Raw genomic sequence first — 18035 nt, 5'->3', positions numbered from 1 at the left:
GTATGGTTTGAATTGTGAAATGCCACAGACTGTGAGACTTGTGGGCTGAAAAAGAGAGTGCTGAGTGTTATTGGAAACCGATGTCCATTTGTATTGCATGAGTCCAAGAGTCAGTGTCTGAGGAAATAAGTAAATGATTATCAACCGTGTTGAGTCCTTGATAGCAAGTTTTGCACTTGTGAGGAGCCAGTATTATAACAGGCCAGTCCTGGCTTTTGAAATCTTCATTGGTTTGTGTTTGTTTCTTGTTTTTGGGACATGCTGAATCCACATAGGTCTCTCCGAAAGTAATGCCTCCTATTTATTTCCACGGAAACAAGAACAGATGTGAAGAGCACAATAACACTATTTGATAGAGCAAACTATGGTCTATAAACCACTATTAAAACAGTCACCACCATGAGCTGTGCGTTTTCACGAGCAATGAACAAGAGCCTGCATGCTGTGCTTGTAAAAATGTGCATCAGTGGAGGTGAGCCGCTGTCACCACTGCTGGAACACACCACCCACTGCCTCACTGTGCTCACATCCACTCTTTGGTCTCTATCAATGTTCAGCGAGTGGTGATGAATGTCAGCGGGTGCTTTTTTTCCCTCACGGACAAATTCAGTGACGCTCCTTTGCTTCATCCTCACCTCCATGTCAGACACCATCCTGTCAGACTGCCCCTCTGCTGCCGGCTGTCAGACGGCTACAAACTATAATGGGGTATTGGTGGGACAGCACAACCTCTACTGCCATACCACCAACATCCACCTCTGACATTGTGGGCCAACATAATAAAACAGGAAGCGTTACTTTTGGAGAAGCCCTCATATTATACCTTAGAGAGGATGTTAATGTGTTGTCTTGAGCTCTCAAACTCCTGTTCTATGACTTTTTTTTTTCTTTTCACCTCAGTATCTTTGTTCTAATTTGTGCACTGTATAACAAAAGAGATACTATAGATATATGGGGGAACAAAGGTCTGTCTTCTAATTCTCACCTTCAGAAATGGTGTAGCATCATCACACAGGTCAGGCAGTACAACTTTACCTTTTTATTATCCAATTCACTAGTTCTAAAATAATTTTCAGAGCTAAATGCTTTAACGCTAAAATATTCTGCTCATCTGATAAAGGCAAGCTATATCAGGATTCGTACTTCCCACTTAATCATACCTCCTGCTTTGGGACATATTCCCTATTTTGGGTGTTTTTACCTTTGTAATGTAAAGCTGTTCCTGCTTTTTATTAAGTTTACTGGCACTGGTGTATCAGCCTTTGTTTCAGGGCTAATTCGTACTTTAGCATGGAAGCTTCACCGAGAGACAAAACTTGAGGTAACTATTCAAGGTGATAATCTGCAGATCTAATTTACTCTTTATAAATCTACAAAATTTCTGGATTACTCATGAATTGCATTTGGGAGGGGAAGCAAATAAGCCATCAGATTTGTTTCTCACGTCCCAGTAAAGTAGGTCTAAGAAAATGTTTGTGAATGTGGGATGCTGTTACTTGAGGAACTGAGTACAGGCCACACAATTCCATCAAAGGTGTGCTGCATTTATGCTTACAGCCAACAAAATTCTGTGTTCCTCTCCAATGACAAATGGGAGACTGACAAAAAGTTGTTTGCACTGTTAATGTTGCTATAGCATTTATGGAACTGCTCTTCTGCCGGCTGTGTGCTGCTTTGCTTAGTTTCAGATCATGAAGTTGGGATTGCCTAAAATGAGTCACAGGTATGCTTGCAGAAGAGTCGAACATTATTTGGCACAAATTATTTCATAGTATTCAAAGTTACTTTAGATTTTCTTCTAATGCATCGTACGCTTTTCCTTAAAGTAACGAGATGCCCCCATTTGTCAGGCGTGGCTTAATGCGTTCCAGCTGCACAGAAATCCTGCTGTCCGCTTTTACAGGTTCGGTTTGTGAAGAACGTGACTTCCTGGAAGGAAATGAAACCAGGATTTTACCACGGACACGTATCGTATTTGGACTTTGCGAAGTACGTTACCGCTCATTTATCTGTAGCGTAGCGCAGCCGTTTGGCTCCATCCGGGATACTGCCGCCCTCTGGCGATGGAAATGCTACAAGTGCTGAATTTCCCGGGAGGAGCGGTGGTTAGTTGGGATTTTCAGGGGTGGCTCGAGTTTCTCACCCGTCCCGTGAGCTCACCCACTCATTTCATCACGCTTCTACTTTGTGCCTCAGTAAATAAAAGCCAGCTTAGGTAGATGTCTGAGGAAGAAGAAATATCTCTGATGGAGAAATCGGTATGATTGCAGACGCTGCCTTAAGCTCGTATTTAACAAGCAGAGCCGTGCAGAATCAGCCCCGGTAATGGGTGGGCTCAGAGCTGTCTCTGCTGCCGAGAGTTCACGTCTTTTCCAGCCGGAGCCCGGCCGGGAGGGCCCTTCCTCACTGCACAGCGTGGGTTGGCAGGGCAGCAGCAGCAGGCAGGGACTCAGTACCCCGTGTCTATTTATTAGGAACAAATCTATAGCTGCTGGTTTAACAGGCCCGTTTCTGGAGTCAGGGATAGCTGTGCAGATGCGCAGTGTCTGCTGTGCGAGAGTATTTCCATTTTGTTTCATTAAATAAATAAGGAATGGTCACTGAGAACTGAAATTGAACTGACTTTCAACATCCACGTCCTGCCCTGGGGTGGGAGGAAGGAGCGTTAAGCTTCCTCTCTCCAGCACCTGCTCTGTAGATAGGTTTCCGTTGTGTCGTAGAGGCTGGCTCCTAAGTATTAGATGTGAAGCTTCGATTTCACCTTTAAAAGACTTTTTTTTTCCCCTCTTTTCCTTTAGATTTGGTGTTAAAAAGAAACCCATTTACATAAACGTCATAAGAGATCCCATAGAACGGCTAGTTTCTTATTATTACTTTCTGCGCTTTGGAGACGATTACAGACCAGGGCTACGAAGGAGAAAACAGGGGGATAAGAAGGTAAAGTACACTCTGTAATACACGGCGTTCTGACCCGAGGCAACAAAAAGCAACGCAGGAAATAGGCGCTGATCCCCTCCCGCCGCAGCCCGGGGCCGCCGTGCCGCTCCCGCCGCGCTCCCCCGGCCTTTGGCGCCCCCTTCCGGCATAGGCGGAGCCCGCAGAGCCGTCGTTGAAGTTAGGCTCTGTGTTGGATTTCTACGCTGCGTTAATGGTTTTCTGTTTGTTCGCTTGCTTGCTTGCTTTTTTATTTTGTTTTGTCACCGACATACCGACGTAGCTTGTCCTGAAAGCATCTCTAGTCCATTGGAAGTGAATTGATTTGATCTTAGGGCTTCTTTCGCTGTCTTTGGATCAGGTAATGCACTTTTCCATAGCGTTTCAATAGAGCTGTATGTGCACAGACAGTGTCATTCTCACACATATTGGGTAAAAATTCAGTAAGTTCAACAGTAGGCTGATTCAAATGCAGTGTGTGTAACAGTGACTGATGTACCTTCTGATTCTGGTAACACAGAATCACTGATAGCTCTTCATGTTAAAATTAGGGAAGGTCAAAAATATGGTTTAAAGATGTGCCTTCACTAGGTGGAACCTCAGTATTCATTTTACCATTAACCTTCCCCATCCGTACCACACCATACATGTGGGAGAGTTCTTAGTTTTCTTCCTATACCTCTGTACTTGAAAAGTTACAGTGTGCTTGGCTCCAGGAACAGAGGCTGTAAAGTATTCCTCAAAGTCTCTGGACGGAGCAGTCAAGGTATCAGTGGAGGAGGACGTGAGGAAGGGAACTTCTATATCATCTTAGTTAAAAAAGTAGTTGCATTCTCTTACACATTCTAACTATAAAATATCCAACAATAAGCAATGGCAGCTATTCTTTTGATTGGGGCCACTCCATAGTTGGTACATCCATTTGTAGGTTAGGAGATGCATTTAAGCGATTTAATTTTTAGGTAATGCTGATGCTATAAATTTATAAGTGAATCAGACCGAATTTATATGGTGAATCAGACCAGAATCCCTCTGGAGGACTATTGTAGCGAATGCATACCGATGTCCTGTTTTCTTAGTCAAACTGTGTCTTCATCTGAGATGTGTGACACGAAACAGCTATTTGATACTCAGCGCAGTTCAGAAGACACCACAGGTTAATCCCTGTTTTGTATGGTATCCTTACATTTTTCACCTTACTTCGGGATCCTTACCTCAAAATAAAAGCAAAGGATGCTGTCCTTGTTCTGACATGGAAGAATTAAACAAATGCATTTTTACTTTCCTGGTTTGAATAGAAAATTGTAATTGCACAGAAAAAAAATAATCTAAACACTCATCTGTGTGATCACTTACTCATTATTAGATTAAATATATATATATATCCCCAGTAAGTAGTTCACATCTTGATTAAAAATACTGTGTGATGTTATTTTCTATGCTGACCAAATAAAATACTTAGAAATTCTTTACAATGCTAATGGGGTTTTTATCGTAACTGTGTTACTGTAATTGAAATTGCTGCTACAGCTGCCTGCCCATGTACAGGGCTGTTGTTTGGAATGTTCAGTTACCCAGTGAACAACTTTCTTTCACTTCTGATTAGTTCTTTGTCATAACATTTAAAATGTAATAGAACATCCTTTAATCTACAGCACAAATGGCACGGTGTTCTATGCTCTGAGGATCCAGCTGTTCCAGTACTGCACAAGTCCTGGTGACGTTTGACACTGTATGTTCAGTAACTTCTATCGTAATGGAAAAAGGCCAATACCAGCACTTAATGGCTGTTTTTGCTTGCTTTGATATACAACCTTTGCGAGGGGCACAAGTACGATCCAATTGCTGATTACTTCAATTTATAAAAGGCTTTCCAAATACTATTTAAATTGGACAGTGAGGTCCTCCCAGTAAAATACTGCATGAGCAGGACTTGAAACTATTAGTTTATTTTTTCTTTTGCATATCTTGTGTTTTTCGGTCCCCAGTACATCTAGCAGCTAACAAGGTCGAGATGCTTCATCCACATACTCAGCTCCGTGTTGTCTCTGTTCCAGACCTTTGATGAATGTGTGGCAGCTGGAGGGTCAGACTGTGCTCCAGAGAAACTTTGGCTTCAAATTCCATTCTTCTGTGGCCACAGCTCCGAGTGCTGGTAGGGAGATAAATGTGGCTTAAGTTAGTTGTGTTTGTCATCACTCAAATCCGATATTAACAAACCTGACTGTGTAGTACAGTTGGGGAAAGCATGAAGAACTGGATGAAGTTTAGCAGCAGGTACTTTACTAATGTGTTTTCTTCTGCAGGCGCTTTGAAAAGCACTTTACTGAAGCAGTCTTGCAGCACTCTAAGAAAGCAGTATGTTAGAATACTGTGTCAGCAGTGCTCTGGAGAAAAACAAATGATTTCCTTTTTTAAAAATTATTGTTTGTAGATGTGGAGTCTTGAAATTTTTCTGTTCCATCAGGCTACAGGATCTGTCTTTCTGAATGTGGATACTTGCTTCCAGCTCCAAGAGTCTCTGAGAAAGATGAAGTATTTGAGTTCTGGATAAATTTGTCTACTTAAACCTCTCCCAGACTTCCTGTAGTCAGTGTTACACAGCAGTATCTGAAAGAAAAGCAAATAGTGTCCATCTGTCAATGCAGATGTTTTATAACAATGGCTCAGACTTTAAAGAACTGTTTAGCAAACCAAAATTAGAAAACTGCTTGCTCATATAAAATAATTGCTTTCTAGTACTATGTAATACAGCAAATAGTAGTATATGAAAAGACAAAACTGACACAAAAGTTATTTGAAGGATTCCGAGTGAAATCAAGGAGAATTATTTACCACAGGTACCGTTCATCCAAATGGAATTAACTTCTCATAAGCAAAGCAAGTGATCACTTGGGAAATCATCTTTCAGTGCCTGTTGGTCAGACAGGTGGACAAGCAGGGAAAGAAAGAAGGAAGTCTGAACCTATATTTTTCACCCTGACTAGAGCTAAAAAGGAGGGAACGGTTAGTTCAGTTTCTCTTTGTCGCTCAAAAGGGAAGTCCTCCCATTACTTACAGTGACTTTCTAGTGCACAATCAGGCTTATAGGATGCGAAAGAGAAGGTGTATTCCTACCAGGATTGTTTGTGGTATCTAATGTGAATGTGAAGAAAATGCAAATCGTCTGAAAATTGCAGTAATAGAGACAGTAACCACATACCATACGGTGTGAAATTTTAGATGCGAGCACGGATAATAGAAATGGGAAAGGGAAATAAAGGTAGAAATAGTTATGTCTTGCCTTTCTTACATAAATGTCCTGTTATGAAGTAATCTTCATCTAGGGACCAAGGATTGTTGGCTTACATCGGAACTTGTTGTAATTGTCCTCTGCCATTTTAGGAATGTGGGAAGCAGATGGGCTTTGGAACAAGCCAAGTACAACCTGATTAATGAATACTTCCTCGTGGGAGTTACTGAAGAGCTTGAAGATTTCATCATGTTATTGGAGGCAGCTTTGCCCCGGTTCTTCAGGGGTGCCACAGAACTGTACCGGACAGGTATTGAAATGGTTGATTTCTATATCCCTTTCATCCTCTTATCACCATTTAAAATGTGAATTATTTAAATCTACGTGAATGGTTTTAAAAGTCCATGAAGTTTGCCTCTCAGTTGAATGATGTTCCTACAAAACAGAGGGACTCTTTAAAGAAAACTCTCTGTCTTATGCAATTTGTTACACTGAAGACTGGGGTAAAAGCAGTTGTATTAAGTGTGCCACATTTGCAAACCACAGACACTCAACATATATACTTAATTGGGAAATTGGAAATTGGGGCAGATGTTTGTCATAACACTTTTGAAAAGTCGTGCTATTTTAACCTATAAAGGGTTTCAGCTACGTGAAGTGGTTGGTAGTGGAACATTTCTGTTTCTTAGGAAGCCCTGTTGAAATTCTGTTCTTGGTACAACCTAGTTAACTGTGCAAAATGAGCTTTGTTTTAGATGGGTTTTCATTTCAAAAACAGCAGCAACAAAAAAGCACCTGTGTTCAAAATGAAAATTCAGATCTTCAAGTAATGAAGTGGAAGAAAAATGAGTTTTAAACAGAAAAACAGATGTTTTTTGTTCAAGTGGCTTCCTTAAATTTGCTTTTATTGCAGTGATTTCAAAAACTGAAGTAATTTCTCTTTAGCTCGAACATTTTTAAAATCAGTCACTGATAATGCAGAAGAAGTTTTGAAGACTGCCTCTGGATAATTTAGTTAAGGAAGGCCAGGACACAGAGAGCAAAATGATATCACATAAACTGAAAAGTTAACATGAAAAATTCTACACATCGTATTCAGAAACAATGAGTTTTGTGGAGAACTCTGAATGCTGTTATACAGGATGTATCATAGGATTTCTTTGTCAGACTGAAGATCCATACAGCTCATGAATACTTAATTAAATACGTAAAGCTCAGTGTCTGGTTTCTGGAGGTGGCCATTAGCTCACGTCAGCAGAAATGTGTAAGAATAGGACAAGCATGTGACAGTTATCACTATTGGTTATCATCAGTTCCCAACAGTGAGCAAAATGCACTTTGGAGGGTAACTTTTGTTCTTTGGAGAGCTTTTCTTCCATCCGCTGACTTTTAAAAAGTCCTCAGAAACTCACCACAACACTGACAAGAATCCTGGGGAAAGTGCTGAAGAATTCTGACCTGAGTCCTTTCTTCTGCTGAAACTATCTTACATTTGTTACTTTTCTCTGCACCTTTTGCCTGCTCATAGACTACTGCCCTTCACACAGTATTTGCAGTTTAGGTTCTCTGTGAATTTATTTCTTTCTACGTGAAAGCATTCTCGATGCAAGATTGTTTTGCTTCCCCAAACCATTGGATTACTTGGGATACAAAGGTCCAAGTATTTCTATCATAATGAGATGCATATATAGATAACAGCTCACTTTGTGGGAGCTGCTCATGCAACTTATGTAGTATTGACAAATTCAGTATAATTAAATTTAATATAAAGCAACAGATAGCGCTGCTTAAGGAAAGTACTGTCATCACTTTTGTCATCTTTCTCTAATGAGAGAAGTATCTGGCTCTGCAGTTTGTAAAACTCTTTAACATTTGATACCAGATTAACATCTAAATAATTAATTCTGTAGGACTAATCTTGCTCCAAGTACATTATGTGAAGTAATCCTGTTCCTTGAATGAAATGTTCATTGGCTGGGTTTATTAGGCTGAGAAGAAAGAATTGTAAGAACTGATCCAAAATTCATTAACGTTTAGTGAGGGACTGCAATGTTCCAGCCCCACATATTGTGTTAATAAACTCTGGATTAAGCTGTGTCACTTCCAGTACAGTTTATCAACATACTGAGAGTGTAAAACTGTAAATAAAAGGACTGTTTACATTTTTTCATCACGTGAACTTTAAAGTGAAGTTATTGCTTTCATTTTGCATTTAGGAAAGAAGTCTCATCTTAGGAAAACAACTGAGAAAAAACTTCCCACAAAAGAAACTATTGCCAAGCTGCAACAGTCTGAAATCTGGAAAATGGAGAATGAGTTCTATGAATTTGCACTGGAGCAATTTCAGTTTGTCAGAGCACACGCAGTCCGGGAAAAAGATGGAGAATTGTACATCCTGGCTCAAAACTTTTTCTATGAAAAGATTTACCCCAAATCAAACTAAGAACATAATACTTTCAGATTTACGGACCTAAATCTTTGGTCACATCATCATCTTAGTCCTCAGCCATGGAAACTAGATTGCTTGTTAGACCTCCAAGATGTTTCTCTATAGGTCCAAGAAAAGTGGGCTGTGGATCACCTCCAGGGCGTTGGATACTGACTAACTGTGTTGGTAATCCAGAAGCAAAAGCTTCATGTCTTTTATCTAACTAATACTTTCAGTGGGAGTTAATACCCTTTACCTGAGGAAATCTTCACTTTAATTTGGAGCAATTAACACACAGCAGTTCTAGTTGAAAATATAAAGAAAAAAAAATGCTTCTGTTAATGCTCTTTTTTAATTTTCAGAGCAATTTATTTTCATTTATACTTCTGTGAAGAGGAAGTCATTTTTTCCCAGCTTTCAACATGGAAATCTTGGTTGTATACTATATGAGTAGTGTTAATAACTGGTTGACATCTGTGCTTTGTTTTTGTGAATCGCGTCACACGATGCTGATTGGGATAGTTAATCATGTTCTGCCGAGAAATGCTGCTGCCACTGGAATTGCCCACATTTATATTTGTGGTTTTATTAAAAAGAAATTATGACTAATCGTTAGCGTTAAAACATCATTTCCACATGAAGATTGTAAGAAGTTAAAGAATCAGAGCAGTGGGATTTTTTTGTTGTTGTGTTTTATGCCCACCACCACTTGACTGAGGTTGGGAAAACTGCAAGGAAAGTTGGTTTTGTCTGCAGTTATAGTCGGCACTTACACAGTGGTACAAAAATAGCAAAATCAGTATGAAGTTCCTCCATGGATTCTTTGTAATTATTGTAAGCTGAGGTATTGGTGAATCCATATTATGACTCCACTAGTGAGCTGTGGTATGGTTAGGGTTTTCCTACTACTTCAATACTTTTACCTGTAGAATATTTTTACTAAGGTGCTTTATAATGTGTTTTAAAGCATTGCATTTACAAAAGGAGTAAAATGCTGTAAATACTGCTTATTTTATGTATTTGGACCAAAAGGTTTAAAGTAACTTGTTTGAAGTGGGTTTTTTTGCACCGGTTCTGTTACGTGTAAAGCAAAAAAAAGACATCACATATACTTCCTGGTTGAGTTAACTGTTGGATATTGCTGAAATGCACTTCAGTGACCTCTATGACTTTAAAACTAGAATGTTGTCCAGGGATTCTCTTTACAGAAACGTAGCTTTCATCCTTTTGTTATATTAAGAGGAAAAGAAGACAATTGTGATGTGTAGTCTGATTGAGAAAGATGCAGTGAACTTGACATAATTGTATTTATGTAACTGCCTTATGTGACTATTGTAAATTTGTGAGTTGCCGTTATTAGCAATGTGAAACACCTGGTAGATCAAGTAAATTGAAATTTGAGAACAGATGTTTGGGGCCACTGCATTATAGCAAATGGCAGTGGAGAACTATAAGAATTCGTTTCCTATTGGATTTTCTTAAATACGAGTATTTACACATCTTACACCTGCCTTTGCTTAAAGTGCTTTTCATTGAGTTTGACAGGAGAGAAGGCACAGAGGAGACAAAGATAGGAGTAAAAAAACGGCGGGGGGAGGGGATTGTAAAGGTTTTAATTCCTAAGGGATGATGCTGAAGGCTTAGTTTAAAATTACCAAGTGGAGTTTCTTTAGTCAGCTTGTTCTTGTAACGAAAACAAAGGAAATGGAAAATGGTCTGTGAACGGGGTGTCTGCAGCCAAAAGCAACAGTCCAATTACAGACAGGATAATGAGAGACTGTCAAGTACATCTTGTGTTTTCTTTGTTTTCTTGGATTTTCTTTTTGAATTTCAAAAATAGACCTCATTGTTCTTCCCAAATAACCAGGGAAGTTCCTTCTGGTAGCTTACCATTTATATAGTGTGAGCCCCGCATAAGATTTCCTGTTCCAGTTCTTCTCTACTGACGTCATTAATAATGCCATGTCATGTTGATGCTTGGGAATGCGTTCACACATGGCAACGTGTTTCCTAGCTAAAGGAAGGAGCTGAGGAGTCATACATAAGAAGTAGCAAATGGAGAGCTAAAAACTTCCAAAAAAAAGTTACCGCTCTGTTATAAAATTAAAGGAATATTTATAATCCCAGTGAAGATTATCTATTAAGTGATAGTTCTGTTTTAGATGGATCGACTAAATTGTTTTCCTTCATTATAATTTGGATTGGTTTACCTTCTTGAGTTGTCTTCAAAGTTCTTCAGAAGAGCACCTTTTTAAGAGTACAGCAGCATTTACTAAGTGAAAATACAACATTCACCCAAGTAATGAAAAAGGTATTTATACAAATACATCTATATTGACAAGAACACAGTAGGCAAAGCCTATTCAATCTATGGAAGTTTTCTATTTCATAAGCAATGTTAAAAGTTTTTTTTTTCTTTTTTTTCTTCTTTTTTTTCCCCCCCAGGATTTAAGATTTCTGAAAGGAGCCCTCAGTAACAGTAGAAAAATACATTTTATTTTTTACTTCAGAGAGCAATATATTTTTCATAGTTCATATGAAACATTTGATTTACTTCCTCTTCTTTGCTGTGAACTGACAGGGTGGAAGCAAACGAGCTTAAGTGTTTTTAAAAAAAAGCTAGCTACCAATGGAGAGCTGATCATTTTTTAGGTGTGCTCTGAAAACATTACTGTCTGTGGAGCACGGAAAGGAGGCATATGTCTGCTTTTCTATCTAGTGCTGCCATCCAGTCAGCTGTGAACTTTTTTGGACTCTTTTGAAATAAGAACTGTCAAACTTTGATTTCCTATAAGCAGAGAGTTTAGGAAAACGAGCTTTAAGAATTATGAATAACCTGCTGTCTGTTGGCATTAAAAACATTCTGCAGTATATGAACGGAATTTATCTTGTGCATTTCCCCTGAATGAGTTAACATGAAAAGCAGCAATACATAGACTTCTGTTATTGCAGGTTCAGTAGACTTACTATGCAGCCTCCTGAACACAGATCTTTGAACTGAAGTCACTGCAGACTCTGCACAGCAGTGAGATTTGATTTTTGCTGGGCTAAGTTCATTTGAAAGGTGCTGAAATCCTCAGAATTATAGCCGAGAGTAGATCCTGTTACGCAGTTCCATACTTTTTGTACAAAACAAACATTCAGATTTTGTGCAAAATCCTAGCCCTGTTGAAACTCATGGTTGTCGCTATATGGCACTTGGTTCAGCTGTGCTGAAGACTACATAGCCATAACTCCAGCATGCCTGGAGCACTTGAGATATATGGGGCAGTGCTGACAGGAGAGCAGCAGTGTTCTTTGCTCCTTCCCATATCAATTCCGCATCCACGCAAGAAGAATTTCATCCCTGTTTTCTTGTGCATCTACAAGCAGACACAGTTCTAGGGTGTAGGATGTCCTATGTGTACACATTCCAGTTCACTCTGGATTTCTTTTCGTGCAGTCTTTAATGGTGTGATCATAACTTCATTTTCAAACAGGCACAAAAAATGATTGCTATACAATATGACAAAGGAAGAAGCAGTCCATCCAGGTCATTTGAAATGCCTTATATGTGGCTATTTTTGTGTTCCAGGAATACACATTTCCTTGTTTATGATCTCAGAGCAGTCTTATTTTAATATCAGGGAAAATTCAGTTGTTTTCTGTTATAATTCTGTTAACATTTTCCATTAAGATTACCTAGTGTTGCTAAATGAGTATGTGACAAGAGTCATATGGATGATGCTGACTGAACTGTGCTGCTTTGCAGTCAGTGGAAAAACCTGATTCAAATGCACTGCCAATTTAGCTCTTCAAAATTAGAGCTTATTTTATGACTACTAGAGATAAAGAAACTGTGGCGCTACTGAGTTGCATGGATGCATCCTTTACTTTGAGCCTATGCAACTAGGTAGCCTCTGCAGCAGTATTTATAGGAAGAGCCCTCTTCATGAAGACTTTTCTGGAGCATAATTATAAATGTTTATACCCTTGTACTGTCTTGTATCTACATCAGCAGCTTTCCGTAGCTTCTGTAAAAAAGAAAAAAAAAAAAGAAAAAAAAAAGAGACAGGTTTGTGAGCATTTCTAAAGTAGTACTGAATGTAATTTTGAAAAACATGGATTGTTCTTCATGACTCTTTTCTTTTTGAATACACACTCAGCTAAATAGTGCCTTTTTTCCTCACAATCCATGTTGAAGATGCTCGCTCCCTCTCACTCTCCGTAAACTGATTCGTTTGTGCAATACTATTCCAACTTGAAACCATTTTGTCACAGCTGTTTGAGAAATAATCTCCATTTTTCCTTATTATGCTGCCAGCTTTCTGTTGTTGAAGTGTTTCAGTTGATTACCTAATGCAAATGCTCTAAAATAAAACGCCCAGTGGGAAGGGGAAAAAAAAAAAAAGAAGTCTGGTGTCCTGTCTTAATATTTGTATGTTACATTCACGGGAAATGATCTTCTGGAACATGTTGTCATGCAGTACCGTGAACTTCATTTGCAGTTATTGTGATTGCGGCGGGGAGGAGTGAGCTGCAGCGTAGTTCATCTGTAATCATTTCATATAGCTATAACCAAACGCATTTATAAATAAGCCTTTCGAATTTTCATTGGGCTTTCTGGCCAGGAATATAATAACTTTCCAGAGGGCATACGTTGTGCGGGAAGTGTCAATGAAAAGTTGTTTAATATTAAAACCGAACAGAAAATTGGCATTAAAACAATGGATTGATGCATACCTGCTTCTCTGCCTGCGAGAACAAACGACATGACAGATGACCGTGGGACTGGAAGATGCTCTGTTACTGCGGTGATGAGTGCGGTGTAAGAACTTGAGCAGAATAGAAATGTGGTTTGCATTTGTAGGCAAGCACTTCAAACAAGAAAATATAGTGAGCGTGGGTACCACACTGCTTAGGATTTCTGCTGCGTACTGTAAACATTACCCTATAAACATTCCTCACTGCATGCAGTACGGAGCTGAACAACTGTCTGTCCCAGCCAAGTTTCCTAACGCGATAGTTCCTAAATGTTTAGTTGTCAGCCACGATGATTACGAACCGTGCTGCAGTTACTCAGCATCTTCCTCTTGAGGGCTTTGCAAACTTTAAAATCCTGCTTTTGTTGCAAGTAGACTTTTCCTTACTCCATCACTGGAAGAGATAAGCGTAATTGCTGCGTAGGAAACAAAGTCTCTGCTTCTATCAGCCAGTGGGAAGCGAAGGAAGAAATTGCCCAGCCTATATCGAGGATGTTCCAAGGTCACTGCGTCTTTTTCTGAAACGATGTAGTAAACAAAATGACAGCCAACAAAATTTACAGTACAAACAGTCTTTTATTTAAGATGACATTAGTTGCTCCTGCGCAAGATGGAGTGATGGTGGTGTTACAGATAGGAGTTAAGTACTCACTGAACCTCTTCTTTTTTTTTTTAACTGATGCTGCCATTTGCACAGGTAATTAATCTCATCAGAGTTCATGAGAGGCAAGTCAAAGAAGGGGAGGTTTTTTTTGTTTGTTTTTCACAGCTAGATTTTTTGAAGGTCTCGTATTTTCGTTTCATTATTTACCGTTCGAGTCTTGCATTTGATTTCAGTATTATTTCCTTACTTAATAAAATACAAGAAGTTGCTAGTGAATGTCAAAGCAATGTCCAGATGTTTTCTTCAAGCACAAGTCCCCTGCTATGACCTCCCCCTGGCTTCATTACCACATAACGCAGATGTGGTAACTTTCAATAAGAGCTAATTTAAAGGACTAATAATACTCTTTATTAAAAAAAACCCTCTACAAAGAACACCTGTGGCCTAAAAATGAAGGCTTTGAGACCTTTCACCTTGTCATAATAACCAACTGCATCCTCATAAAAATGGAAAATACTGTGATAAACATTCTCTGCCCACTCTCTGCGTGTTTACAAGGCTTGTCCTGAATACCAGTCTGATTCGCTGCACAGAGACATTAATTACTTTTTTTGTAATAAATGTGGATCTCAAAATAATTGCATGGAGAACAATTACCCATCTTCTTATTTAAAAAAATATATATATAAAAATAAAAATCTCAGAGCAAATAGAGCAAATAGATTAAAATAGTGACTATGGGAATTGGGGTTATAGCTTAAGTATATAGGTATCGCATTCCTCTGATATTTGAAGAGAAGGAATGCTGCCTTGCTGATAGATGCATATGTTGCTCACCCCATAATTAATATGAACTCTGTTGTTTCGAATAAAAAAGCAGTGTATTTCAAACAAATTCAGCATTATTAAGGCACAACACTTTTCTGTTTTGGGAGAGAAGCATGCCTGCTTTGGTGTGATAATTGAAATGCCCTAATTCAACCAGAACTTTTGGACCTGATGCAACAGTTACTGGAAAACATTAACTGTGTCTTTAAAAAGAAAAAAAGTCTGGAGAATAATGGTCTTCTGGCCCTAAAGGCATTATTGTCTTGACAAATATTGATTACCATTTTTAGCACAGAATAGAATTTGGCATTCTTAATCTCCTTTATTTAGAATTTAATAACTTAAAATGTTGCATGATGTGGAGAATTGGCAGGGGGAAAAGGAATGCTCGGCTGTCGGAGATACGTTCAGTTATAGGCTGGCTTTGTCAAGCCTGCCTCCGGGCCTTATGTAATGATAACTGAATAGATGGGCAGCAGTTCTGTAGAGCAGTCAATATGGAAATAAAGGGCATCTGTGAAGATAACGGTAAAGAGTGGAAAGGAAAGTGTAGGCAGATATCTAAACCACAATATGAGATTGCAGCCATTCTAACGTTAACAGCTAAGATGGCTATCTTTGGACTAATTATCTGCTTTGGATCTTCAGTTCCTTCCCTAGACTGAGTTAATGCATTCAAGGTTGCAACCATCAAGGCCGTTGCTATTATAAGCAAGGCTTGCATGCTGACAAATGAAATCTCTCCTATTTATAACACCAGTCCAAATACCTTTATCCAGTACTTCTTACAGCTAAGCTATGGCTCTGGAAAAGCAGATTGTGCCGCCCAGGAGTCCTGTCTGCTCTTCAAGCGTGATCGTTGCTTCTTGGAAGATAAAGTGGTCAGCAATGGCATGGTGGAAGTCAAATCCAAGAAGTCTGGAGGAAAGCATTACATGAAGCAAAAATTACATACTTCTTCTTGCTGTTTATACAGAACCAGTTCACTGTCTCAGGCAGATTCCCGCCAGACATCTGTTAATGCTAAATGTTACTGCTGGGAGATGGTTGGAAACCTGAGGTTTACTTGACAAAAAATACCGTACACAGCGCTTTTCCTACAAAAAGGTCTCAACAAATGCTGTGGATTGTTCTTTTTTCCTAAGGCAAAAGGGGAATTTTTACATCAAAAGCAGCAAAACAGGAAAATTCCAATACTCCCTCCCACCTCAGCAAACATTCTTTCTCAATGCCTTTTTTTTCCTCAAGTGGAAGGAAAAGTGTGTGAGAGTATGACATCTGCATTCCGCCTCTTCCTTTTCTCAGCCGGCCCTGGGAGGTGCTGCAATTTGTTCACAAGCCTTCCTAAGGACAAGTCTTATCTCACAGGTATTGTTGCAAGACATGAGGTCAAACTCCAATAGGGGGTTTATCAAACTTAGTGTTTACTCAGAATCACCTTTGAGAGTAGTGGTGGCAGCAGAGCTCCCTATCTTGTGTGTCAGGCAATGCTTGCTGGTTGTGCTGAACTCTGCTGAGCGCTAGTGAGTACGCACACAGCCCCTTGGATGTGTTTGCTTGTTGCATCTGATGGTCACTTAATTCATCAAGGATTTTTAACTGCCACTGTTTGTTTGTTTGTTTGTTTATATTAGTCTTTGTGCAGGACAAGTGCATGGCGAGCTGAGAATCAGACTGCTATAGGCAGGTTTTATTAACAAAAGTTTTGCAGCTGTCTTGTGTAGCTGTAAGCATTTTGGTTCTGTAACCCCTCATCTTCAATTCACCCAGCCAGGAACGTCTTCATATACGTATCTGATATCATGTATCTACACATATATTCATAGTTCCTATTCTTTAATTATACTGGAGAGCAAATCACAAAGCCAAAAAGTCATATTCAAAGACACCTTTGGAAGCCAAGTTTGAGAACATTGTCAGTAGTCAGGAGGACTAAAGCATGCCTAGGCAGATGCTCCATTGCACTTTCAAAACCCAACTTTGTGTATCTGAAACACCTTCTCTGCACCTGTTGAGCAATGCAGCTTGAGTTTTACTTGGTTCTAGCACGTAGGAAACAAATCTGAAAGATCTTTGTCCTGTGAAATATCCTTATAGTAAAGTTTATTGCTCCTTTAGTCCTTTCCAGGACAACTGCGTGCCTTGTGACTGAGAGCATGGAGAAACTCTGATGTTGCAGTTAATCATAGATATCGTGATGGTTATTCAAATGTATTGCAGCATTTTATGTTTTGCTTATGCGGGTTGATTTAAATTCATCTATTTTCTTGCATTTTCTCGTACATGTGGGAAAAGTCTTGTTTGATATCCAAAAGTGCTCTTCTCTGTACGCTATGTTGATCCTTTCAGTGTTGATAGACTGTCCTCCATGTTGTTGTCCTCTCATTATGTTTATCCAACTTCGAACAGGGATTGATAACTGGAGGTCTTGTTGTCTAGCTCCAAAGATGCCCTGTGGAGAAGGACTTGGGGGTCCTGGTAGACAAGAAGCTGGACATGAGCCAGAAGTATGTGCCTGCAGCCTGGAAAGCCAACCGTGTTCTGGGCTGCATTAAAAAAGGGTTGGCCAGCAGGGAGAGGGAGGTGATTGTCCCCCTCTACTCAGCTCCTGTGAGACCCCATCTGGGGTAGTGTGTCAAGGCCTGGGGCCCCCAGCACAAGAAGGACACAGAGCTCTTGGAACAGGTCCAGAGGAGGGCCACTAAGATGATCAGAGGGCTGTAGCACCTCTCCTATGAAAAAAACATTGAGGGAACTGGGATTGTTTAGATTGGAGAAGGCTCTGGAGAGACCTCATTGTGGCCTTCCAATACTTGAAGGGAGCATAGAAACAGGCAGGGGAACGGCTGTTTACAAGGGTGGATAGTGATAGGACAAGGAGGAATGGTTTTAAATTGAGGGAGGGGAGGCTTAGGTAGTTTTTCACACAGAGGGTTGTGACACACTGGAACAGGTTGCCCAAGAATGTTGTAGATGCCTCATCCTTGGAGGCATTCAAGGCCAGGCTGGATGTGGCTCTGGGCAGCCTGGTCTAGTGGCTGGTGACACTGCACATAGCAGGGGGGTTGAAACTAGATAATCGTTGTGGCCCTTTTCAACCCAGGCCATTCTATGATTCTATGCTGTAGAAGACAGGAAATGGGAATTGGGTATCATAGCCATATTATAATTCTTGAGTCTATGATATTCCATGCATAGAAGCAATGCAAAGTTAGTGTTGGGGTAACACTATTTGGCAATTTTTCAAACATGGAGCTTGAATTGAGA

At 39.7% G+C, this 18035-nt stretch overlaps 1 protein-coding gene across 1 annotated transcript in view; it reads left to right on the top strand.

The window, feature by feature from the left end:
* Positions 1–12662, top strand: part of HS2ST1 (heparan sulfate 2-O-sulfotransferase 1) — a 72170-nt gene extending 59508 nt beyond the window's left edge. Inside the window, exons 3-7 of the mRNA NM_204481.2 lie at positions 1904–1989; positions 2799–2937; positions 4992–5089; positions 6319–6476; positions 8383–12662. Of these exons, the coding sequence (NP_989812.1) occupies positions 1904–1989; positions 2799–2937; positions 4992–5089; positions 6319–6476; positions 8383–8609 (708 nt within the window). The 3' untranslated portion in view covers positions 8610–12662. The remainder of the gene's footprint in view (positions 1–1903; positions 1990–2798; positions 2938–4991; positions 5090–6318; positions 6477–8382) is intronic.
* The last annotated feature ends 5373 nt before the right edge of the window (positions 12663–18035 follow it).

Source organism: Gallus gallus, chromosome 8, assembly GCF_016699485.2.
Source record: "Gallus gallus isolate bGalGal1 chromosome 8, bGalGal1.mat.broiler.GRCg7b, whole genome shotgun sequence".
NCBI lineage: Eukaryota > Metazoa > Chordata > Aves > Galliformes > Phasianidae > Gallus > Gallus gallus.
The sequence above is the reverse complement of the archived record's forward strand: the minus strand, read 5'-3'. Positions and strand labels throughout refer to the sequence as shown.